The sequence below is a fragment of the Phaenicophaeus curvirostris genome, chromosome 27 (genome assembly GCF_032191515.1).
Source record: "Phaenicophaeus curvirostris isolate KB17595 chromosome 27, BPBGC_Pcur_1.0, whole genome shotgun sequence".
In the NCBI taxonomy this organism is placed as follows: Eukaryota; Metazoa; Chordata; class Aves; order Cuculiformes; family Cuculidae; genus Phaenicophaeus; species Phaenicophaeus curvirostris.
The window spans coordinates 4780159-4805810 of record NC_091418.1 but is presented as its reverse complement, the minus strand read 5'-3'; the positions used below and the strand labels follow the sequence as shown (position 1 = coordinate 4805810).

Here is a 25652-nt window from a genome sequence, read left to right as displayed (position 1 = left end):
AGATACAGCTACGCTTTACTGATCTCACCCCCCCTGCATATGCAATGAGGTTCCAGGAATAAGAAGTGTTTATCACTTCGTAGAAAAAGATGAAAACACTTCCTGTGGACATAAAGTTCTCTGAAATCACTGTTGGGTAGAAGCACTCAGAGGACAAATCCCAGGTCTTCACCAGCGCTGTAAAGTGTACCTGCCTTAAAGTATAAAATGTAAGTTTCTTTGTTTCAGATTCAAGCTGGAAGAGGACAGTTTCCACAGCCAGTCCAGAAAAACCACCACGTACTGCGCTGACATTGAGCACAGGCAATCCTGAACTGGTCCATCTGGCAGTCCTGACTCCTGCCACAAGCCAGCAGCTTTGCCAGCATCATGCTGAAAATGCTTTGTGGAAACAGACCCTTCTTCTCCACAGGCTGTGCTTTCAAGCAAATCCCTGTATGTGCAGCACAGTGAGCACAAACTTCTGCCCTGCCTTCCTCCTTAGGGAGCTGAGGCAGAGTTTACGCACAGAAGAGCCCAAGAGCGGTGGGGGAGAGGGGCTGGGATCTGATAACACATCTACAAACGCACGTGCGCTTTCCTGCTCATGCAGGGTAAATGAAAGCAACAACAGAATCTGCACTGGTGCAAGAGCTGGGAAGCATTTCAGGGGGTATTTTCCATCAATGCTGAGCCAGCTCGCAGCACGTATGCGTCTCCATAGAGGGGGGTCTGTGTATGGGCTCTGTGTCAGCAGAGAACAGCAGAGCAGTTCAGTATTCTCTCACCCTGTGCCTCCTTCCCCAGTCTAAAAGAAGGTCAGGCTTCTCTCTCCCATGCACAAACTATGGAATGAAGCAAAACCAGAGTCACCTTGTACCGGGGAGCAGTGCACACAGGATAAACCAGGGCTATGGTCACTGTCTGACCACAAAACAAAAATAAAAGATTTACAATCTTGAGGGTTCTCCTTTTTCAATAATAAGAAAGCACAACAGAAGAAGGGAAAGGGCTGAGATCAAGCAGGCAGCTGTTCGGGGTTTTGTCTCCCATGCACCAACTGTGGAAAGAAGCAAAACCAGGGTCATAGTCACCTTGTCTGGATGCAGAGTCCAATCCTGCCTGTGTCCTGAGCACATCCACAGCTTCCATGGGCAGCCTTGCTGCAACCGTGTCTGCTCTTGGGAAGATCCCTGAGGAAGAAGAGCTATGGGGAAAGGAGCGGAGGAATCTGAACTGAAAACAGATGGATTTGCCTTACAGAGCTTGGAAAGGAGATCTGCAGCATCCCCCCACCTGCTGGCAGGGCCCGGATAAAACTCCACTACAGATAATGGAACTTATATTTATTTAACAGTAACATAGAGTATATAAATAGGGTAAATACTTTAAAATGTACAATATATCACATTCGGTCAAAGAAAGGCAACTCTACATGTGCAGCTAAAACATTAATCAAAAGAGCAATGCACAGAGGACAAAGCAGATGGTAGAAACCCATCAAGTCTGGAGAACCGGAGCGCGCACAGATGGCAGCAGTAGAGAATGCAGCTCTGAGGCCGGTTACAGAGGGCACAACCAGGAGGAACTTCTCCAGCCACGAAGCCCACTATGAAAAAACACTGCTGTGTAATACCAAGTTCAAGCCCTGCAGCTGGAGAAACTTCACATGGGCTTCCCCACATCACCTTACCTCCACGTCCCTGGTGTTGGTTTGGCCTCTCCAGCAGCTCTGGCTACCTCAGCCTCCCTCGAAACCCGGAATGGCAGAGAGCTGCAGCATCACCAAGGTTGTGCAAGGCTTAATGCGATGAAAAGCATCACAATGTGTCCTGCTACAGGTCCCTTGGCAGCGCAGTTAATGCCTTTAGGGACAGCCAAAGCCAGCAGCATCAGCTTTTCATTTCCTCTAACTCTCCAAGTCTCAGGTGAAATACCCCCAACTGGTTTTCCCCCCAGGACGTGCTGTTAACAGCTGAGGAGCACTGTCCCATGGATTCACAGTAGCAGGGTAGCAGTGGGTTTGCCAGCCGCAGCTCCCAGCCTGATGGAGGACACGCTGAGCTGCTCACAAGTATTTCTCTGCCAGCTCAGCTCTACAGCCTACAACTCATCATAATGCCCCCATCTCCCTCCCTTCCTCTTCCAGTTCTCAAACAGATGCGCTTTCCCACAGTTTACTAAACTCAGTGCTGGATGCTAAACCCTTTCCTCAAAGCTTTACTCTGCAGGATCAAAACAGGCTTGGAAGCCCAGCCTTTTCCTGCACTGCTGGGAAAGAAGCAAGAATAAAGCTGCAAGCTCACTAGGAAAGCCACCCATGGGCATTAATGCTGCTGCTTCTCTGCTGGCCCCAGGGAGCCCCTCAGCACAGCTGCGATTCCCTCCAGCGCCCACAGCCAGCTCTACACCCTGCAGAAAGGCCCAGGTGCTGCTTCCAATCCAAAGCAGGCGGAAAAGCTTTGCACTGGATTTTTGCCCCACTAATTAGAGCTAATGACATACAAAAGGTTTAAAGCCAGACGAGCAGGAGACTAAAGACCCATATGAAATGTTTCTTAATATAAAGAGCATTCACTTCTGTTAGATTTATCAACACTGTCGCTTCTTCTGATAACGGACTTGTGCCCCAGCAGTGCGCTGCCAGGGACTTTGGCCTGTGTTGGCACCAAATCCAGAAAAGCACCAGCTTGTCCAACCCCACAAACTGCTCTTCAAGACTACAGACACCCCATCACTCCTACACCTATTCCCGGCCCGGGTGCTCTGCACAGGGGCCCTCACTCTGCCTAACGCAACTCCAACAAATTGTTATGGAACTCAGAAAAAATATTCTCCCTGGGCAAAGCAAGATGGAAGCACCTTCATTCTGTCCCCCAATTTTTCCATTTAGGGGCTTGGGCCGATATCCTCAAAGTCAACAGAAAAGACATCCATGCCCAATTCAAGCTGGAAGGGGACAGTTTCCACAGCCAGTCCAGGAAAACCACCACGTACTGCGCTGACACTGAGCACAGGCAATCCTGAACTGGTCCATCTGGCAGTCCTGACTCCTGCCACAAGCCAGCAGCTTTGCCAGCATCATGCTGAAAATGCTTTGTGGAAACGGACTCTTCTTCTCCACAGGCTGTGCTTTCAAGCAAATCCCTGTATGTGCAGCACAGTGAGCACAAACTTCTGCCCTGCCTTCCTCCTTAGGGAGCTGAGGCAGAGTTTACGCACAGAAGAGCCCAACAGCGGTGGGGGAGAGGGGCTGGGATCTGATAACACATCTACAAACGCACGTGCGCTTTCCTGCTCATGCAGGGTAAATGAAAGCAACAACAGAATCTGCACTGGTGCAAGAGCTGGGAAGCATTTCAGGGGGTATTTTCCATCAATGCTGAGCCAGCTCGCAGCACGTATGCGTCTCCGTAGAGGGGGGTCTGTGTACGGGCTCTGTGTCAGCAGAGAACAGCAGAGCAGTTCAGTATTCTCTCACCCTGTGCCTCCTTCCCCAGTCTAAAAGAAGGTCAGGCTTCTCTCTCCCATGCACCAACTATAGAATGAAGCAAAACCAGAGTCACCTTGTACCGGGGAGCAGTGCACACGGGATAAACCAGGGCTATGGTCACTGTCTGATAACAAAACAAGGATAAAAGATTTACAATCTTGAGGCTTCTCCTTTTTCAATAATAAGAAAGCACAACAGAAGAAGGGAAAGGGCTGAGATCAAGCAGGCAGCTGTTCAGTGCAAACTATTTAGGATAAGATTTAGGAAGCAAAACAGGACAGAAACCAGCAAGCAAATAAAATGAAGCCAGAGTGAAATGCGACACAGACCGTGATCAACTCAGCAGCACGACATCTGGAACTCAAGTAACACAGCGGTGATAGACATGATCCCTGAAAGAAACCCAAACCCCCCAGCTGACAGCACCTGCCGAGGGCGGGAGTCTCAGCCAGCAAACATCAGAAAACAAACACGGTAGAAACTGCTCTCCAAATGAGTGACAATATCCCAGCGCAGCGCTTACAGCCACTGAGAAATGAAGCAGTGTGGTTCAGAGTCTCTGTAAGGTTATTTGAGGGGAGGAAGAACTAAATTAATTAAGGGGTTGTTCTTACTTGGCAGGAATTATTCAATGAAACTTCCATGTTCTTTAAAACCTATTGACTTGGCTCAGTTTTGAAGCCACCTAAACCTCCCACAGCTCCGACAGCAATTGCCAGTTTCTTGACTCCTTGTCCCCAGTCTGTTTCTGGTTTAACTGGTTCTAAAAATTGTATTTGCCAAAATATCAGCCATAAGGGGGCAATGCGAGAGGCACTGCAAAAATCAGCATGTGGAAAGAGATGCCCATGCCTTCTGGGCAGAGGAAATGTGGCTGGACTGGGAAAAGATCCTCTCCCAATTAATGGAGCCTCGTGCTTGCCGTGCAGGCTGCGAGGAGACCATGCAGGCATCAGCATAGCTTTGGGAAAACTAACATTGCATTCACAGTCACCACCGGAGAAAAGGATGGTCCCCAGAGCTGCTATCAGGAATGCAGCCTGACACAACCAGCCAGGGCAGCTGCACAGCTTCACCTTCCCTACTGGCTCCCTCGGGCCGTACGGGCAGCGCTCTGTGTGTTCCCTGCGGAAATACCCACACAGGAACAGTGCAGCTCTGCCCATGGGCACTGAAGTTCAAGAACAGACCACGCGGACAGTCGTACACTCCTGCTTCACCCACCAGCCCTTCCAAGCCTGAACTCCTTTTCAGCTACAAACCCAAGATTTGCACATTTGAACCAAAACTAGATAAATATATTATTTTAAAAAAAACACAAATGCAAACATTTAACAAGAAAGGAGGAAAAGTTACAGTGAAACGAGGCAGATACAGTGAAATTATTGTCTTCACTCAGGCAGACCAGGAATTTCCTCAAAGAGGCTTCTCCGTTTCCAGTCCCTTTCTGATTGCCCAGCTGTCTATGCATCCTCCAGACTCCCTAACAAACCTTTGTCAACCAGGTGTGCTTTGAGTGTGTTGAAGATGTGGAGCTGCTGGTCTGGCCGCAGGGTTAAGAACTGCTGGATCAGTTTGCTTGGGTTGGGGCCTCTGAAACAGAAAATGAGATCATCAGCGAATCACATCGCTGAGCCTTCAAGGGTCTGAGAACCCAACTGCAATTTCATCAAAATAACAGGTTTAAAGGAATGGCCACGCTGCCCCTTCCTTTGCTGGTTCTACCCAGGCAGCTCCACTCCAGAGATGTGAAAACGGATTCAAAAGGCACCAATGCTGAACTGTAAACAAGCCAAAAAAACCCACCCCACACCCAATCTGGTTCAAGAGGGTCGTGCATCTTCCCTTGGCAGCCGATTCTCCCCCTCACAAATGAAAACAGCCACATACAGACAGTATCAGCTCCTTCAGACCATCTTCTGTGCACCTGCAGGCTTGGCTACAGAACACTCATTAATGCTTCAAAATCAGATTTTTCTGTTCAATCAGCTCTGGAAACCCTGCCCAAGAGTCACGGGGATGCAAAAGAGCCACAGAGGAGTTTCAGAGGGACTGAAATACCAGACTAAGGGTTGTTTCCAGCTCTGCACTACCCTGCTGAAAGATACTTGTCTTCTTCCAGCCTCCATTTCCTCCCCTACTTTATCTGGTATTTTCAGACATTAATCTCACGGGGACACAAACTGTCTCTTGGCATGAGCCTGTCTATCACCCGACTTTGACAGGGCCCCCACCCTCCAGTGCAAAGCAACAGATACCTGATAAAGCTTGCGATGTACACATTAACAAAGGTAGCCATCAGGTACTGACAGTCAAAGCGGTCCATGATGCCTCCATGCCCTGGGATCGTGTTGGCAAAGTCCTGTGCGAGGCAGAAGGAATTGGATGTAGCATCTCAATTAAAGCCCATTACCTCTACTTGCTTATGCACCTCATGCAGGACGCTCACACCCTTGCTCTAAGTCTCCCCAGAAGGCAAAAGGCAGACTAAGAAGACATTCTGCTTCATCTCTCCCTGGTTTTAAAAGTTTCTCCTTCATGAAGGCTACTGGTGCCTGAGGGACATCCAGGCTGCACTCAGATCTGTTACTCAAAGGCCGAGGAAGGTGAATGTTTCTCTCATGCAACCCTGTCTTGCCTTTCACGGCCTCATAACCCAACACAGACTCTTTGTACATAAAACCAGCCTGCAGGACATCAAGGAAAGCCTCAGGCTGCAAAACTGCCCAGCTGAATCTTTCCTCCTCTACGTCAGGGTCCGCAGCAAAGCAAGGTTTCAAATATCACAGGTGAGGTGGGAAGGGCACTCCCCATTCCGTGAAAAAAAACCCAACCCTGATCCAGCTTTTTATCTGGGATTGAACAAACCTCCTCTCCCTTCCCAATGCTCACAGCCTGCCACTCCCTGGGGCACAGCGACTGTTCAGAGGGGTAGCAGCTATTTAGTCTTTCCTCTCTAAGGTGTCGATTGCTTTGACCATCCTCACCTTGATTTTGAAGGCTCTCTTAAATCCACTAGCAAAGAAGCCTCCAAACGGCCCAATGAGGGAGGCAAAAGTAGAGAGCGCGATGCTGTGGATTTGGAAGGGGTACATCCGGACTGTCTTCTGCAGAAAGAAAAACATGTCAGAGAAGGATTGTCCACGACAATAGCCCTGCCAACCACTTGCCCCTCATTCTTGTGCTCTCCAGGCTTTACAGCAGTTGGTTTTCTAGCGGGCTCCTGTCTCACCAGACTTGGGACAGTTCTTCTGAGTCTTCAGCCAACACATGCTAAATACGAGAAAGACCTGGGGGTGTTGGCTGACAGCCGACTGAACACGAGCCAGCAGGGGCCCAGGTGGCCAAGAAGGCCAATGGCATCTTGGCTTGGATCAGACACGGCGTGGCCAGCAGGGCCAGGGAGGTTCTTCTCCCTCTGGACTCGGCCCTGGGGAGACCGCTCCTCGAATCCTGGGGTCAATTCTGGCCCCTCACCACAAGAAGGATGTTGAGGCTCTGGAGCGAGTCCAGAGAAGAGCAACGAAGCTGATGAGGGGGCTGGAGAACAAGGATTGCGAGGAGCGTCTGAGAGAGCTGGGGGTGTTTAGCCTGGAGAAGAGGAGGCTGAGGGGAGACCTCATTGCTCTCTGCAACTCCCTGAAAGGAGGTTGTGGAGAGGAGGGAGCTGGGCTCTTCTCCCAAGGGACAGGGGACAGGACGAGGGGGAATGGCCTCAAGCTCCACCAGGGGAGATTTAGGCTGAACATTAGGAAAAAATTTTTCACAGAAAGGGTCATTGGGCACTGGAACAGGCTGCTCGGGGAGGTAGTTGAGTCACCTTCCCTGGAGGGGTTTAAGGGATGGGTGGACAAGGCGCTGAGGGACATGGTTTAGTGTTTGATAGGAATGGTTGGACTCAATGATCCAAAGGGTCTCTTCCAACCTGGTGATTCTATGATTCTATGAAATTCCCCCTTTTGACAGAGGTACCACCATCCCTTGTCATGTCCCTTCAAAGACCACAAAAATCAAGCCCCGATCTCATTTCTTGGCATTCCTGCCCCAAGGAATAAGATCCAGGAAACAGCGAGAGCCCTACCCAGCCCACCACAGACTGCAGCACCAAGGGGATGTTGTACTCCTGCAGCTGGAACAGCTCAGACGGCTCACAGTCCACGGTGAAGCTGTTGGTGTCATTGTTGAACTCCACTGGGCAGGTGAAGCACCGGTACCCAGACATCACGTAGGACAGCTTGGAGGACACAGAAAAAGAGATTCAGCAGGAGACAACAGGGTTAATATTTCCCTGAGCAATGGGGCAGAGCTGACCTCAAGGGAAAAGGGCACTCGGGGAGACAGGCAAGGAGGCAGCCCCATTCCCAGCTTCATTCAGAAGAGACTCTCCAGAGAAGCAGGAATTGGCTGAAGGCAGAGGGCATGTTTTCATTTAGTAAGTGCATCTGATACAAGAAGTATTTACTATTACAAAAAGTGGAATATTTTTTATTTAAGCTAAAGCAGAGTTCAGTTTCATCTAAGTAATTGTGTTCTTTGAAAGTTAGATGGAATGTCTCTCTGATAGCACGTTGTCTTTTAAAGTGGTGTTTTTCCACACACTGTTCATTCTTTGGAGATTATAACACCTTGGATGAAGCATGACCTGTGCTGAAAAGATGTGTCTTCTTCTGCAATCACCTTTGTTTGGAGTTTTCTTCCTATTTCAAATCCAAGGTCAGGCAGAGAGCTGGAGACAGCTCCAAATGACCCAGAGTTTTGATTGTTGCAAAGTTTCATAACAACATTAAAATTAGACCTTGGAAAGTAATAGAATATGCATAAGATTTCCAGGAAAATCTATACACGTGCATGTGAGTGGGAAATATATTCTGTAACCAGCTTTTGTCTCTTTGCATGTGATTGATGGAGATCACTCCTGCATGTTGCCCAGGCCTGATAAAGGGTGCTCGCTTTCTAGAACTCCAAAATGAGTCTTAGAGAGTTTTATTTGCTGTTATTTCTTGTATCACATCTGTTCAGCAAGCGGTGATCAGAGCCCCATGCCAACAGGCTGAGCAGATGGAAACACGCAGTCACAGAGATCGTCATCAAAGCAAATATGAACATCCTGAGAGTGCTGGATTTCCCACACAGCCCTTCAAACAACACACAGCATGCAGCCAGCAGCAGAGAGAAAATGGCAAGGCTCATCATTGGAATTAATGTGCCATATGGTCTAATGGATTAAAACCTTCCTCCAGCCCCCTGCTGCACCTGCAGGATCTGCACCCAGCACAAAGCACAGCCCTGGAACAGTTCATATCCTGGTCAGGAAGGAGAATGGGAAGGCTCTGACTAGAGCTGGAAGAGCTTCAAACTTGCAGGCATTTCTTTAGACAAAGCCCCGTCACTCTATGAAGGGAAAAGAGCAATGCAGTTAGCACCACGACTGCCACTTACCAGCAATCCAAACAAAACAGTAGCAAAGAATCCTCCAATAAACCCCTCCCAGGTCTTCTTTGGGGAGAGCTGCCAGAGAGAGAGACAGAATTACAACCTGTACCTCTCCATGCCACGCCACACACACCTACGCAGCCTTTCTTCACTCATCAGTTGTTGAGGCAAGTACAAATTGGTGCCAACAAAGTGAGGGTTTGCTCAGAACCTGACATTAACACCTCGGGCTGAAACAATTGATTTCACTTAACAGCCTCAATGACTGAGACGTGCACCACGTTTCATCTGGAGCCTTGCTTCAGACCCACAGAAAGCTGAGGGAACACAAGAACTAAGAGCCAAAGAAGCCAAAATGCCCATTTTGTCCACCAAAATGTTACAAACCTTGATGAGTGGAGTGCGGCCGAAGAAGAACCCGAACATGTACGCCATGATGTCATTGCAGATCACACAGGAAATCGGGACAATGAACCTGGATAGGAGAAGCATCCAACCATTGGAAAGTGCCAAGAGCAGATAAATCCATGACTTAAATAAAAGAGCAGCTGCTTCACAAGGTGTTCAGCAGTGTCATCACATCCACCCCTCCAGTGCAATGCAAGGAGCAACCTCTGGAAGCTCCCATGGAAATCTGTGGTCCCTCTGGTGCTCTGCACTCAGCAGCAGGGCCTGTGCCCAGAAAGGCCTGTTCCAAGCCCATTTTTTTCAGCCACACGGACATGCAGTCAGACAGCTGCCCCCTTGCCCCCAAAAGGGGCTGCGTGTGAGCTCTGGGTGGCTCCCAGAGTACTCGGGGCTGGTTGTGGTGGCAGAAGCTGCAACCTTAGAGCAGCCAAAATGGGTTCCTGGCACTGCTACTACACTGCTCAAGTAGCATAAAGCAAGTCCTAAGCCACTGAGGCCTCGCTCAGTCTTTAGCTTTTCCGCTCCCAACAGTCTGGCTCCTCACAGAAAGCCCCTTCTCCTTGGCCATTTGTGTTTTGAAAAGAAGTTTTAACTCCAAAGTCACTCATCTCCGGCTGCAGAAAGCAAAGCAACTCAGAACAGAGGGCAACTCACCAGATCATTCCTTCAAACAGGTTGTGAATGATGAGGTGCGACTGGGTAACAATAATTAGCAACGTCACGTGGGTCCATCCAAACTGGAAGAGAAGACAGCGTGCAGTCCAGCCTGCCTAGAGACACTGCCCACACGCATCACTGGTGGAGATCAGACGCTGTTAGCTACCTCTTGGACAGAGAACGGCTCATGCACACGTGCATTTCTAGCATGCACCTTCCCCAAAACAAACACCAAGAGTTATAAAGAGCAGGGAAAGTCATCAACAGAAATGTGTGAGCATTCTTCAGCTCAAGCCCCACAGTGGCCTTCACTGGGGACCCTCTGCTCAACCCAGCCCTGCCCCACACATCCCACTCAGCCTTCGGACTGCAGAAGAAGAGCAGAAGACTGATGGGTATCCAAGACATTTCCCTGCGTGCTGAAAATATTGGAAAACCAAAGTGGCTGCGGTGACGGTCACAAGCGCTGCCTCGCTGATGTTTGGGACAGGAGGGACACAGACACGTAACCCTGGTGGCCATCAACCCGCAGGACAAGAGTCAAACAGCCTTGTGGCGCCCTCTCAGCTTGCAGGAAGGTTCTTAACAGCACCCAGAAGTGCTGAGAGAAGGGAACACGGGTTTGCTGGGAAATACGGTCAGAGCCACCCCGCTAAAAACAGGCCTGCTCACGGTAACTTTTGTCCCAGGCAGCACTGCAGTGCACAGCCAGCACTGAAGAATCTACTGACACATATTCCTCCACACAACATTCTCAAGCAGCCTACGCTGTTCATTCTTCTGCCTCCAGCTGGGGGCAGCCGGGCCCTGCGTTTGACCTTACCATGTAGAACTGGAGGCGATAGTGTTTCTTCACCAGGCTCAGGACAAACATGCAGAAACCTGATGAAGGACAGAAGGAAAGGAAGGGGTGAGAACAGATCTTCAACAGGATGAAATACTTTTTCCCTGTGAACCTCCCTAGGTTCTTTATTTGAGGAAAGCAGCCATGTGGAGTGGGAAAACGCACCACTTTGAAAGTCACAGAACAGCTTTGCCTTCCAGTAGCATTTGGACAGGGGAATTATCCAGCCCAGCTGTCCCACACAGATCAGGGAGTTTTCTTCTGCAGAGCCTCACGTAAGAGATTTGCCAACACTGCCCTAACCGTGCAGCCAATTCCAACATCACTGAAGAGCAGAGACAATGCGCTACAGATACTGCATCAGAGCAGCTCAAAATTTCTTCCCTCCAGCACAGACAAGATTAACCAACAGAACATGTAGCCTCTACCTGTTAAGTACAGGGCGAAAGAGATGAAGCGGTGATATTTGCTGAGAATTCTCAGGGGCTCCTCTCTCTGAACCAGGGTGAAGAAATAATCCGTCACCGTCTCGCCATAGAAAAAGTAGTTTACACAGAGCAGAAAGTACCTGTCAAGGATACAGATCCTCGTTAACAGGAACCCTAAAAGGTTCTGGAGAAAGACAGACAGGGACAAAACCCCTGAGGTCATTATATTGTTGTGGTCGCTGCAAACAGCTCTGCAGCTGATAGAGATTTATTCCCCTCAGTTTAGAAATGTCCCTGTCATTTAAGCCAGTGGCTGCATCACTCAGCTCCACTGTGAGATGGATCACACCATCCCAGGTCAGGTTTGGCCTTGTAACGCACAAGGACTTTCTCCTTGAGGTGGCACTCGCTCCTCCCACCCACCCAGCCCCATCTGTCTCTCAGTTGTGACACCCACCAATGCTACCCTCTCACACATCTCGGGATTCAAATTCCTGCGCGCCCTTAATAACTGGACAAAGTTTCTCAGTACGGGCTTTTTCGTGACATTGCTCTGTCAGGATCTGTGGGGGCTCTGCCTTCCCATGAGCTGCTCACACAGGACATGGGTCAGCACAGAGCAGGTCTGGGGCTCTGGTCTGGAGGTCGCCCGCTGATCCCCTCATTCCTGTTTCACGCAGCCTGGGGAGGGGAGCAGCCTCCGCACTCACCAGCTGAGCGTCCGGAACCAGGGCAGGTCGTACGAGTGGTACACGTTATAGCCTATGGTGATGATCTCGTGGAAACATTTGATTTGGACACACATCACCTGCACAAAAACACATCCAGAAGTGGTGGCATGTGTCGGTTAAACATCCCTTTCCTCACGGAAATAAAAAACATGCATGTGCAGAGCAACAGACACTTCAGCAGTCGCTATCAGTGTGGCAGGGGTCTCCTGATCCAACAGGTGAAGCTCACTGTGTGGTTTTCCGCTCCTCTTTCCTCCACAGGAGGTTTTTAACAACCCCTTGGACTGGTTTCGGTTGCAGCCAAATGCTGAACACCAGGGCAGGACCACACAGACGCCTTCCAGGTCTCCTCCATGGAAACACATGGCAAGCTGCATAAGGACCTCCAAAATAGAAGGCTCTGAGCTTCCCACCCCAGCAATGGTCCCAGCAAACCTTCCCCACTACCACCATGAACATCAGGGCGTCTCTCTGGAGCACTTACAATTGTCATTAAGACCATGGGTCCCAAGTAGATGATGATGAAGAAGAAGGTGATCATCGCCAGCGTGAGGATGCCTCTTACCCACCAGTTCTTCCATCTAGGCCACAGAGAAGGGAAGACTTTAGAAAAAGACAAAACAAAGCAAAGAAGCAGCACAGCACTTCAGGAAGGAAACTGAGGCCTGGAAACCCCAAGTCTCCTTCTAGCACTGCAGAGGGACCTTGAGCCACTGAGGAAGGCCTGGCTGCAGCAGCTCCAAGGCTCATTGAGGTCAGCCTTCCCTGCTTTGAACCTTGCTCAGTGCAGAAAGCAAAAGCCCAGTGCAGAGCATCTCCAAGGGCACTGATGTGGGCCAGGAGAGCGTCTGGTCCTGTTGCGCTATAGGTTTCCCACACCTTGGACACGCTGCATGATAAGGTCAAATAAAATGGGGATCACTACACCTCTCTACACGCCTTTTCCTGAGGAGACTTGCAAGGCCCTGGCGTGTGGTACCCTGCCTTGAGCCTCTCCCATCCTCACCCAGGAGAAACCCTCTCACCCGTGATGGAAATAAGATGCTTTTCCCCAAAGCGGTCTGCGGGGAACACTCTGTTCTTAAATCTCACCCTTATCAGCCTGCTTTTCTCATGCATTCCTGCAGAAGTCAGTCACCCTGCTGGTCAAAAACCGCTGCCATGAAGGTCTTTGCGGAGAACGCTGTCAAAGCTAAATGCAACAGTCTTCTGCCTAAGCCAGGCCTCTGTTGCCCTGCTCCCACATCGCTGCTCTGCCCAGCGCAGCTCTGATCCCTGCGCTCTGTTCATCCTGCCAGCATCACCAGCAGTTTTTGTGCCTCAGGCACCTTCCCGCTTGCACCCCAGGGCCAGGCAGCAGCACTTCCGAGAGCAGCTGATTGAGCTTCCAGCAGCCACGGCCACACTGCTGGAGCCAGGAAGGCCCCAGTGAAGATGCAGGGGAAGGGGGAGATGCTCAGTGAGTGCTACCTTGAGGACAGGTTGGAGAGAGCTCTGTTCAGGACCTCTGGAGTGTCATCCGATGTTGCCACGGGGGGAGACCCTCCAAATTCCGATTTGCTTTCGCTGTCTGATGCTGTCTCTCCATCTAGCTTGTTCTCAGACTCCAGCTCCTGCAAGTTAAAGAGAAACAAGGAGCTTTGCTAGACATAGCGCTGACACTCTCAGAAGAAGCTCAGAGCAGCTGCTGGATGTCACACCAATCACCACTCTGCTGTTGCAGCCATGACAGAAAAAGGAGAAAACATCTGAGCGTTCCGTGGGGTTACACCCATGAAAAACAACAGCAAGGGGTTTGAGTGACACACAGGATGGGGTTTACTCTCCATCAGTCTCAGCAGCATCCACAGAAAAGGATCTGTTCCCTCTGAGCACTTAACAACACCTCGCAAGAGATTAATAAGGACCTCCTAGTGCAGCAAGTGCTGAAGGGACACAGGCTTGTTAGCAGGAATGTTTAGGAGGTCTCCCAAGCCTCGGGCAGATCTCCATGGACACAACGCTGCCCAAATTAGACAGAAAGGCCTCCAAGTAGACAGGCTCAAGGCTTCCAGAACAACTTTTCAAGCACATGTGGGCAGCTAAAATAACACTGAGCCCTTACTCAACTCACTGAAGAGGAAGAGCGTGGCTTATCGCTCAAGCCCAGCCATCCCCTCTGACCACAGCAGAAGCCTGAGGTATTGAAACACATGTGCCTTCCCCACTCCTTGTGCTGCTCCAGCCCCACGTTCAGAGCAAAGGGGGTGAATAAATACAGGCAAGGTGGGAGGTTACTGAAGGCTCTGCCACAGCCAGCACTGGAAAAAGGATTGCAGATGACCTCCTGGCTCCGAGGCAGTGCCATGCTCTTTCCCTAGACACAATTTTTCCTCCAGTCCAGCTCCTGATCAGATGAGAAATCCAAACTGCTTCCTCCTACTTCAGCCCCTGAAACTCAAGCCAGAGGATACTTGCAGCTAGTGACTCCAGGAACCGTGACATGTCTCCTTGCCCAGCCACCAGGCCATTCTCTCTCCTTTACCTTTCCAGGGATCCTTCTTCTGCCTTTTTTTGGTTTTGAGATTCTTCCTGAAATCGAAGCTATTTTATCACGGGCTGACGCTCACATGTATCCGATCACACCTGCACCATCAATGACTTTGAGGCAGGAGCTAACACAGCCTGACCCCGGGGCCTGAAAGCTCCATTCTCGCACCGCAGCTCGTTGAACCAGATGCTGCCCAGGCAAATGGAAACGCAGCCCTGTCCCCTTTTGGTGATCCCAATACTTCCCACTGGTGCTCCTGCCCTGCGACATCACTTTTTTCCAGCGGTATTTATTCCATATTCTCTTACCACACCTTTCCCTCACCGATTTTTCCAGTTACTTCATCTCTGCCTCTCTCCTCCCAGGCAGGAAGGCAGAGTGCTTAGCGCAAACATAAGCTGTGATGCTGGAAATCTGCATGGCACAGAGCCAGGAAACAATTAAAACCCCACGATAAGAGTAGAGCCATCTTCCCCTCCATTTTCCCTGGAATTTGGCTTTATTTTCCCATTTCTTTTACAGTGCAAGCATGAAGTCTCTTAAAACACAGCCAGATGCAGCAGCTTTTCCCGGTTGTTGGTACCAACATGGACCTGAAAGGCTCTTTTTTGTGCAAGTCTGCCTGTCTAAGCCCCTTAGGAGAACAAGTCCTATAAGGAGCGGCTGAGAGACCTGGGGTTGTTTAGACTGGAGAAGAGAAGGCTGAGAGGAGACCTTATCGCTGTCTACAACTGCCTGGAAGGAGGTTGTAGCGAGGTGGGTGTTGGTCTCTTCTCCCAAGTGACAGGCAATAGGATGAGAGGGAATGACCTCAAGTTACACCAGGAAAGGTTTAGATTGGATATTAAGGAAAATTTCTTCACCAAACGGGCTCTCAGGCACTGGAACGGCTGCCCAGGGAAGGTTGAATCACTATCCTTGGATTGATTTAAAAGACAGGCAGACGAGGTGCTCAGGGATCTGGTTTAGTAGCGAACAGGTATGGCTGGTTGGATGAACTCAAAGGTCTTTTCCAACCAAGTGATTCTATGATTCTTCCATTTATCATCTCAATATCGAAGGCTTCTTAAAGAATTGAGAGAATAAGTAATGCTGGCGTAAAACCAAGATGGCAACATCCATTTTATCCTCTCTCATTCACTTCGACACAAATCCCGATGAGCAGAAACAGTAAAACCCAGCGACCTCTGTGAGGGCCGTTTGTCCTGGGAATGAAAAAGCCAGACAGCTCCTTGCTTGTTATTATTTGTAAAATCAGCAATCTAAGCAACATTTGTGCACAAATATTTTATCATCCTAAGAAAGATTCATATAGATAAGATTCAAATAAGCTGTCTTAGCTTTCCTTAAACACCTTAACACCTGCGAGCCTGTGGTGAGACATTGGTGCTCCTGTGGGAAACAGCTTTGTGGCAGCGGAAGCTAGAAGCACTTGGAATTTTGCCTAAGGATCCATGACATGATCCCAGTTGTCATAGAAACAAGTCAGTTATCTCCCCACCAAAAATCTTCTGCCCAATGCGGAGATCCAAGAATGCACCGACAGCTCCTCAGCGCTGGGAGATTAAATTAGTCCAAGAAATCCCATTGTTTGTGCACCTTTCTTGGAGCAAGGCACTGGTTTATTTAGAGCTCCTGCCAGATTTTAACAAAAAGCAGTGACGTAAACGCTGATACAGAGCAGCTACAGAGAACACCATCATTGCTTTTTCAGGCAATAAAGCTGACAGCCAGAACAACAGGGACCGGCTGTGCTGGAGCCTCTGCCTTCTCCCCCTGAGAACATCTGTGGGATCGAGGCCGTACCGCCTCAGGTATGAAAGTCCCAATGGTTTTCATAAGTGGGTTTACTTCCTATATCTAGAAAACTGCCTGCTCTGGCCCCCTCTCTCCTTCTTCACTGCTCAACCTGCACGGCACCTGCCCACCTCAGACAGACCACGAGGCAAAAGCACGTCCTGTTATTCCCTGGTTACCGGGAATTCTCTTGGAGAGGTTTGCCAGCTCAGAAGGCGGAATGAGGGAGATATCTGGGGACCACAAACACAAGAAGGAAGAAGCAAACAAGAACCCAGGCTGGATTTGTGCTAAGGCCCCAAGAAAGCACTGGCTCTTGCACAAAGCGGCTCACATCCTGCTGCTGGGCTGGGGAAAGTGCTTGGACTTCTTGGGCTGTGAAGTCATCTGCAGGGCAATTCGAGTTTCTCATGTCCCTCCATCAAGATATCCCATCCATGTGGTACCGAGTGGTGCCTGCTCCATTTTGTTGTCTAACAAAAAACAAAGTTTGCATTTATGTTTATATGGGACTCTCTTTCCCACCCCAAAAAAACCACATTCCAGTTGAAAGCACGCACAGAAGTGAGGGCATGGCTAAAAATGGAGACCGTAAGCAGATACCACCACAAAAAGCATAAATGTTTGCGTGGCTGTGATAAAAAAGAAAACTCCCATTATTATCTCATGTTCCTGAAGCCACCGCTTTGTTTTGAACACAAGCAAGCTCTGCTCGCCTGCGGGATGTGACCGGAGGTGGCTCCAGTTTGCACTGCACAGGACAACAAGAAACTGGTCTCAGCATCAGCAAATGACTCACGTGGTCCAGTATCCCTGTGACTCACTCAGCAGGAGCTAATCCTCTGCCTGGCCCCCCAGCGCAGCACCCACTGCTGTTTATTCCAGGAAACCAAGAAGGTACATGCAGCAGGCTCCAAGTCCTTTTGAGAAGCTAATGTATACAAAAGAGCACAAAAATAGGCTGCAGGCTCTGGCATTCCCCCAGAATTTCCCACTGCTAAGAAAGGAACCTGCCTCCCCCACTGAAAAACACGTGATGGGGATGTTTTGAAGACAGGCTTCAGTTCAGGATTCTCCTGGATCTAACTGGCATCCCTCTGCAGGGATTTCGTTGTCCCTGCAGAGACAGAAAAACACGTACAGAAAGGAGAAAGCAAAGCTCCAAAGTGCTTCTTGGAATCACTGCCTGATCTGCACAATCCCCCATATAGACATTTCAATCTCCTGCTCTTGATCAGGGAGTGCAGGGACAGGACAAGGTGAACTGTTTGAAGCTGCAAGAGGGGAGATTGAGATGAGATCTTGGGAAGAAATGCTTTCCTGTGAGGGTGGGGAGGCCCTGGCCCAGGTTGCCCAGGAAAGCTGCGGATGCTCCCTCCCAGGAGGTGTTCAAGGCCAGGTTGGATGGGGCTTGAGCAGCCTGATCCAGTGGGAGGTGTCCCTGCCAATGCCGAGGGGGTGGAACTGGATGAGTTTTAAGGTCCCTTCCAACCCAAACCACTCTGTGATTCTATTGGAAAGACCTGTGAAAAACAAGAGAGAACGCACAGTTCTGCAGCAATAGGCGCACTGTTCACATCAGGAGGTCAGTGCATAAAAACGCTGGGTTTGTCCTCCAAAATAAGAGCTTGCATCACGCCAAGGCCGATGGTTTCTGACCCTGCGCACCCCTGGAGTTATCCATTATTCTTCTAAAACTTGATCATAAAACAATCCTACCAGTCTGTGTAATTTGCTGACTATAGAGTGGTACCACAATCGTGTTTCCATTTCTTTAACAGTCAATCCCGCTGGGTTCATCTGAACTACTCAGGGAAAGGAGCCAGGCAGGATTGGCCCAGGATGTTTCAATGTTGTCCTGGCAAACACACATTGGTCATTTTCTGAAGTCAAATCTACCATCCTAACCCTACCACCTGTCTCACAGCTTGTTCTAGGGAGAATCCTACCAACCTCCGTGGTCCATTACAATCCTGGAAAACAGAAATCAGAGAAAACTCCAGTGAAGTCAATCACCAGGAGGGACACGTGCTAACACAGATCACGTTTGGGGAGAAATAATAGAATCATAGAATCACCAGGTTGGAAGAGACCCATCGGATCATCGAGTCCAACCATTCCCATCAATCACTAACTCATGTCCCTCAGCACCTCATCCACCCGTCCCTTAAACCCCTCCAGGGAAGGGGACTCAACCCCCTCCCTGGGCAGCCTCTGACAGGGACCAATGACCGTTTCCACGAAACATTTTTTCCTAATGTCCAGCCAGAACCTCTCCTGGTGGAGCTTGAGGTCATTCCCTCTCGTCCTGTCCCCTGTCCCTTGGGAGAAGAGCCCAGCTCCCTCCTCTCCACAACCTCCTCTCAGGGACTTGGAGAGAGCAATGAGGTCTCCCCTCAGCCTCCTCTTCTCCAGCCTAAACACCCCCAGCTCTCTCAGACGCTCCTCGCAATCCTTGTTCTCCAGCCCCCTCACCAGCTTCGTTGCTCTTCTCTGGACTCGCTCCAGAGCCTCGACATCCTTCTTGTGGTGAGGGGCCAAGAGCTACGGACAGTGATATTTTCTGTCCCAAAGCCCTGCAGATGTGTCCTGGCCAATATAAAGAAAAGTGGCAGCATTCCTTCCTTTCAGGAAGGAAATATGGATTTGCTTGGAAGCACTGCATCATCACACAAGTCCTAAGGCTGTTCTCTCCAAGGGTAGCCAGCCACTGGGGCACATCCCTTCTCCTTAAAAGCAGGCAGGAGCATAAAAAGGTTTTCTTGCCACTTAGTGTGGTTAATGGGCAGGGAAAGTGCTCCTCAGCTTTTCTCCCTGCTGGGAAGAAATCTCATCACAACCGCCCTCTTCCTAGCACCAAACATCCCTCCATCTACAAGAACGAGGCCCTGTAGATCGTTGCAGGTTTGGAAGTGCGAGCAGAGACAACACTGACCTTGCAGTACAAAGTAACGAGACACAGGTAGGTGCGAGGATTGGAACAGCAAGAGGAAACTCAGCAGGAAGCCCAGGAAAGCCAACCATATCCTGGGCTGCATCCAAGGCAGTGGGACCAGCAGGGCAAGGGAGGGGATTCTGCCCCTCTGCTCCTCTCTGGTGGGACCCCACCTGGAGTCCTGCGTTCAGTTCTGGAGCCCTCAGCACAGGAAGGACACGGAGTTGCAGGAGCAAGTCTAGAGGAGCTTGTTCTCGTATGGGAGGTGCTCCAGCCCTCGGATCATCTCCATGATGATCTCAGGGCTACAGCACCTCCCATATGAGGACAGGATGAGAGTGTTGGGGTTGTTCAACCTGGAGAAGGCTCCAGAGAGACCTTTAGAGCAGCCTTCCCGTATAGAAAGAGGCTACAAGAAAGCTGGGGAAGTGCTCTTGAGCACAGAGTGCAGGGATAGGATAAGGAGGAATGGTTTAAAGCTGAAAGTGAGCAGATTTACATGAAATATTAGGAAGAATTCTACACTATGAGGGCGGGGAGGACCTGGCCCAGGTTGCCCAGAGCAGTGGTGGCTGCCCCATCCCTGGAGACATTCAAGGCCAGGTTGGACAGGGCTTTGTGCAACCTGTTCCAGTGGGAGGTGTCCCTGCCTAAGGCAGAGGGTGGAACTGGATGAGCTTTGAGGTCCCTTCCAACCAAACCATTTTATAACTCCTTGACTCCAAGCTTCCCAGACCCACCACAACCCAGCGAGAATACGGTAGGAAACCAGTCAGCCCTGGAGGCAACAGCCACTTTTCCAGTACTGCCAAGCGACACAAGCTTAGGGAATGCAGCCCTCCAGACCAGACAGAAATAAATCAACCAGTCATTAAAGAAGGATGGGAAACAGCAGCCAGCTCTGACCTGTCCAGAGGGCTGAGTAACAGGAGAACAATGTGCACTCGGTGGGATTTCACCTAAGCAGAGACTTTTGTATCATGCCAAAGGACCTCCTCACAGCCCGAGGTGGAATCATCCTGCTTTGAGAGTTTCCAAATCTTTCAGGGATCAAATTTCTCTGGCATCACCACCAATGAGCAAGAAAACAGACACTCAAAGGAGAGCCCACGCATCCTGCAACACCGAGTAGCACTTGAGTCAAACACTATCCAAAGGGAAGGAGGAGCAGCCTGCAGCTCTGTCATCAGCACCAGGGCAAGCCAGAAGCTGGCAAAGGTATTAAGTTCAACAGCCAGTTACAGTCAGCTCCATCAGAAAAGCAATCGGTCCCATTCTTGTTGCCACCATTAGCAGTAACTGATAACAACGCACTCCTGGGGGCAGGCACGGATAGGTCTGAGCGCCAGACAGCAAGAAAGGCTGGGACGTATCCTCACATGAGCCCCAAGACTGCTGGCATGTATCAAAAGTAAATCAGACTCGCGCTCCAGCAGACGCCAAGCAAACCGATGGTATTGAGCCTAAAATCATGTTCGGAGCTACTGAAAAAACAAGCCTGGAGGGGTGTGTCTGGAAGCAGACTTGTACTCCTGCCTCTCTTAGTCATAGAAGATGAAAAGAGGCATCACTGTGGTAGGTTTTGGTCCTACGAGAACCTCATCCTGTTATCACAAACTCCCAGCCACTGGAGCTCTCCTGTGACCTGGGCCGCAACAGGACTTGAAATTGCCTAAGGCTCCAGAGAGCCTGCGCTGTCACTGCTTTATGAGCAGTTTATGCCCTGAGCCTTCTCCCGAGCCAAACACCAAAATCAGAGCTGCCGCAGCCCTTGCAGCGCGCAGCAGGCAGCCGCATACCTCTGCCCTTTGCCCTCCCGAGCAGCCTAAGGGACAGTTACTTGGCAGCACTGGCATTCAAATATCCAGCACTTACATAGCTCAGCATCTTCAAAACATTTTAGATCCCTAGGGAAGCCTTGCAAAATATCTGGAAGCACAAGAACTCATGAAGCTTGGAAGCCAGTCCTTCACTTTTTGTATCACACGATACACATGTTGTCACATCGAAAAGCCACATCGCCAGTCCAGTGCAGAGCTGGGCCGGGCAAACCACGAGTTCCCATCCCTGAATTCTCTTTGAGCATGGAAACATTCGCCCCTTGCACCCCCCCACGCCTGCTCACAGCCTCGTATGGGCAAAGCAACACTTCTTGCGATCACCATCGCCCCTTCTCCCACAAGAACAGAGCACGCCCAGCAGCCCAGGGTGCCACGAGGTGCCCAGCACTGCACGGTGGGAGAATTCACCTGCGTGGGCTCCTGCAGCTGCACCTCCCCGAAAAGGGCCAGCGTTCTCCAGCAGGACACTGACTGCCAGCGACACAGCAGGGGGAACAAAGCCTCCAGTGACGTGGTGTGATCTGCAGCCCAGATAAGCCTGCCTCAAAATAGACTGCTCTCCTCTCCTTCCGTGGGCCATGGGATGTCCGAGGCTCCCCCAGGGATTTCAGACAACCAGCGCTACGGCTGAGCTGGAGGGTGGAAAAGGAAAAAACAAACCATGTGAAGTACAAACCACTACTGAGAACCAAGCTTTAAGCCATTAAACCAGCCGAAGCCCTCAGGAGCATTGCAGCATCCTGGAACGGTTTCCTGTTCTCTTTGGAAGCTGAGAGAAAACGTGACTTAGTGGGACACACACAATACAGGAGAGAAGGCATCACCCTCTCGTTTTAGATAACAAATGAATCTACAAAGCAAAGGAACAAGACTACAGAGACCAAGGGAGAAGAGGAGCTGTGAGGCAACAGGAAACCCGAACTCATTACAATCACCTCATCTCAGGCCTCCATGCACCAACACCAACAGTTAAGAGTATTTGCGCCTCTGGCTGAGGAAACGGGTACCAAGCCCCAAGAGCATCAGCACAGTTCCCTCGGGTTTGCAGAAATCACAGGGAGCGCACTGACCAGGGCAACCAGCTGCTGCCCCGGTCCCTGTGCGACCAAGATCGGGTGTTGCACAATGGCTTTAACAGAAATTGATTTCAAAATGTGCTGGCACGACAGCCTCAATGAAGACATCGCATCTCCAGGCGTGAGCGCTGCCCTGGGCCACCAGAGCTGTGATGCTGTGCAAGGGCTGAGGGACCAGAAAGTGAAACCAGCCTCTCCTCCCACTATGGGAACCGCAAGCGCAAAACACAATTTACTGGGTCTACACTTAAAACCGGTCCGGATGTTGACATCTCGCTTTAACTTGCACCTTTGAATACTCCGAGAGCTCTTTCCAAATGGTTTCTGCTGAATTCAAAATGCACTGCGTTCGGTTTTGGAGCCCTTGTGGGCATGGATCTGTTGGAACAGGTCCAGAGAAGGCCACAAAGATGATCCCAGGGCTGGAGAACTGCCCAGACGAGGACAGGCTGAGAGAGTTGGGGTTGTTCAGCCTGGAAAAGGCTCCAGAGAGACCTTAGAGCAGCCTTCCTGTACGGAAAGAGGCGACAGGAAAGTTGGGGAGGGGCTCTTGAGCACGGAGTGCAGGGATAGGATGAGAAGGAATGGTTTTAAGCTGAAAGTGAGCTGATTTACATGAGATAGTGGAAGAATTCTACACTATGAGGGCAGGGAGGCCCTGGCCCAGGTTGCCCAGAGCAGGGGTGGCTGCCCCATCCCTGGAGGGGTTCAAGGCCAGGTTGGATGGGGCTTGGAGCCCCTGATCCAGTGGGAGGTGTCCCTGCCCATGGCAGGGGGGTGGAGCTGGATGATCTTTAAGGTCCCTAACAACCCAAACCATTCCATGAGTCTATGATTCAATGATTTTTCTCGGCCAGGCTAACTGAATGACAAAGCAGAACCAGGAATATCCCCTCTGGAGAGCGATATGTGCAGGCAACGCGCAGGGCAGGCTCGTATCTCCGATAAACAGGATGTGCACGAGCAATTTTGCTGCATTAGCTTTATACTGATGTTATTCCCAAGCTCCGCCAGGCATTTCCCGAGCATGAAAACACAAAGGCTCGATCTCAGGGGAGGAAAAAAGAATCTGCTTATGAGGTCTACAGCCATGGAAAGCGCGACACCACAGGGTTTCACCAGCAGCAGGGTCGCTGTTACCAGGGATCCTCCTGCCAGGCTTGGTTTGAACAGGCTGGGGAAATCCTCGGCCTCCCGTAACTGCTCCCTATTGTCAGGAGACATCACATTCAGGACCTCAGAGAAGCTGTTTAGAAAACACCTTTTCTGTTCCTTTTTTTTCCCCCTGACAATTCATCGGAGCTGCTACAGGACGAGCAGCACGACAAAAGCCTTCCTTCTCTCTGGTAAGGACACTTCAAGTCCTTGACTCAAAGGAAACATTAGAGGAGCCCTGCAGAAGGCTCGCTGTGTGTAAAAAGCACACTTGCCTGGAGATAACAAGATTGCACTCAAAATAGCGGCCCTCTGACCTTCTTTAGGAACACAAGCAGCTAAAGCGAGATCGCGGCTTGGCCCAGGGAGTGTCTGCACAGGGGTCAGGCAGTCCCAGTCCTTCCCAGCTGCTGAGGGACGTCTTCCAACTCCCACAAAAGTTCTGGGATATAAACGCCCCTGAAGATGTTCTGCTGCAAAGTAAATTCCAACTGAGACAAACGCACTGATGTGGAGGTTAACGGCTCAGCCCTAGGCACAGCGACAACAGAATAGCAGCCATCTTACTGTTCTCTGACAGAGGCCGCCAAATCCGATGTCTGACGGCTTCGTGTTATCTACAAAACCAGCAGAAACTTCACATCTACGTCACAGCAACCCACCCCAACACTGCCTGCGATTTCTGTCCCAGTCGCTAATCCCATCAGGACAATAAAGCTCCCTCAAAGCCAACGGCACAGCTCCCGGCAGGTGCTGAACGGACGTTCACACCAGCATTAAAGGCAATATTTAAATTGCAAATGGCATTTTGCCTGATGATCCCACACCTCTCTGAACTGTGCGCATCATCCGTTAGCAGAGAAAACATCCATGTGATGCTGCTAAAGGCAAACAGACAAGTAGCGAGTGGCCCCAAAGTGTCCACACTGAGCACCAACGATGCGAGGAACCAACTTTCCTCTCCAGCTTTGGCTCCCTGTGACCCTACAAATATCATTTACATTGTTTTTCTTGGCTGTTTAGTCCTCTTGTTCCTCTTTGGGGAGGAGTACAGATGACAGGGGTGACGACATGACTCGTGGAGCGACGGCCAGGCTCGGAGCATCCAGCGAGGTTTGCAATACAGCAGGGTTGGGGTTTGGATCCAGCAGGGCTTGGGTTTGCAATCCAGCAGGGCTCAGGATCCAGTAAGGGCTTGGAATCCAGCAGAGCCTGGGCTTGGAATCCAGTAGGGCTTGGGTTTGCAATCCAGTAGGGACTCAGGTTTGGAATCCAGCGGGACATCAAAATCCAGTAGGGGACTCAGGCTCGGAATCCAGTGAGGCATCAAAATCCAGTGAGGCATCAAAATCCAGCAGGGGTCTCAAGCTTGGAACCCAGTGGGGGGGGCTCAGAACCCAGCTCGGGGCGGGCTCGGAACCCAGCAGAAGGGCTCGGAACCCAGTAGAGGGGGGGGCTCGGAACCCAGCTCGGGGGGGGGGCTTGGAACCCAGCTCAGGGGGGGCTCGGAACCCAGTAGAGGCTCGGAACCCAGTAGAGTGGGGGGCTCGGAACCCAGTAGAGTGGGGGGCTCGGAACCCAGTAGAGGCGGGAGCTCGGAACCTAGTAGAGGCTCGGAACCCAGTAGAGGCGGGGGCTCGGAACCCAGTAGAGGGGGGGGCTCGGAACCCAGTAGAGGGGGGTTCGGAACCCAGTAGAGGCGGGGGCTTGGAACCCTGTAGAGGGGGGCTCGGAATCCACCTCGGGGGGTCTCGGAACCCAGTAGGGGGGGGGTCTGGAGCCCAGTAGAGGGGAGGCTCGGAACCCAGTAGAGGGGGGGGGCTCGGAACCCAGTAGAGGGGGGAGCTCGGAACTCAGTAGAGGGGGGAGCTCGGAACCCAGTAGAGGGGGGGGCTCGGAAACCAGTAGAGGGGGGGGCTCGGAACCCAGTAGAGGGGGGGGCTCGGAACCCAGTAGAGGGGGGGGGCTCGGAATCCAGCTGGGGGGGCTCGGAATCCAGCTGGGGGGATTGGAACCTAGCGGGGCTCGGGCTTGGAGCAGAGGAGCCGGTGCAGGAAGAGCCGGTGTTTCTGCACCGGGGCTACCGGCACGGGAACCTCCCTGCGAGCTGCGGGTCCCCTCCCCTTCCCCCCTCGCCCCTCAGGACCCCCCGGCCAGGCCCCTCCGCGGGGTCGGGGCTGCCGAACGCACCCTGCGAGCCCCGGCAGAGGCGGCGGCCCCGGCCAGGAGAGGCAAACGGGGAAGCCCCCCACCCCCATCACCACACGCACCTTCTCCCCGGGCTCGGGGCCCGGCGCCCGGCCCAGCCGCTGCCGCACCTCGCCCATCGCGGCCCCGCGCCGCCG

At 51.2% G+C, this 25652-nt stretch overlaps 1 protein-coding gene across 1 annotated transcript; it reads right to left on the bottom strand.

Moving 5' to 3' along the window:
• Positions 1-1310: 1310 nt before the first annotated feature.
• On the bottom strand, positions 1311-25652 carry CDS2 (CDP-diacylglycerol synthase 2). The gene is made up of 13 exons (XM_069877735.1): positions 25578-25652; positions 13444-13586; positions 12458-12554; positions 11953-12050; positions 11243-11382; positions 10794-10852; positions 9968-10050; positions 9293-9380; positions 8912-8980; positions 7554-7706; positions 6460-6579; positions 5731-5834; positions 1311-5065 (listed from the first exon to the last, which is right to left on the bottom strand). The coding sequence occupies exons 1-13, from the start codon at positions 25632-25634 to the stop codon at positions 4936-4938; spliced, it is 1341 nt and encodes a 446-aa protein (XP_069733836.1). The 5' UTR covers positions 25635-25652; the 3' UTR covers positions 1311-4935.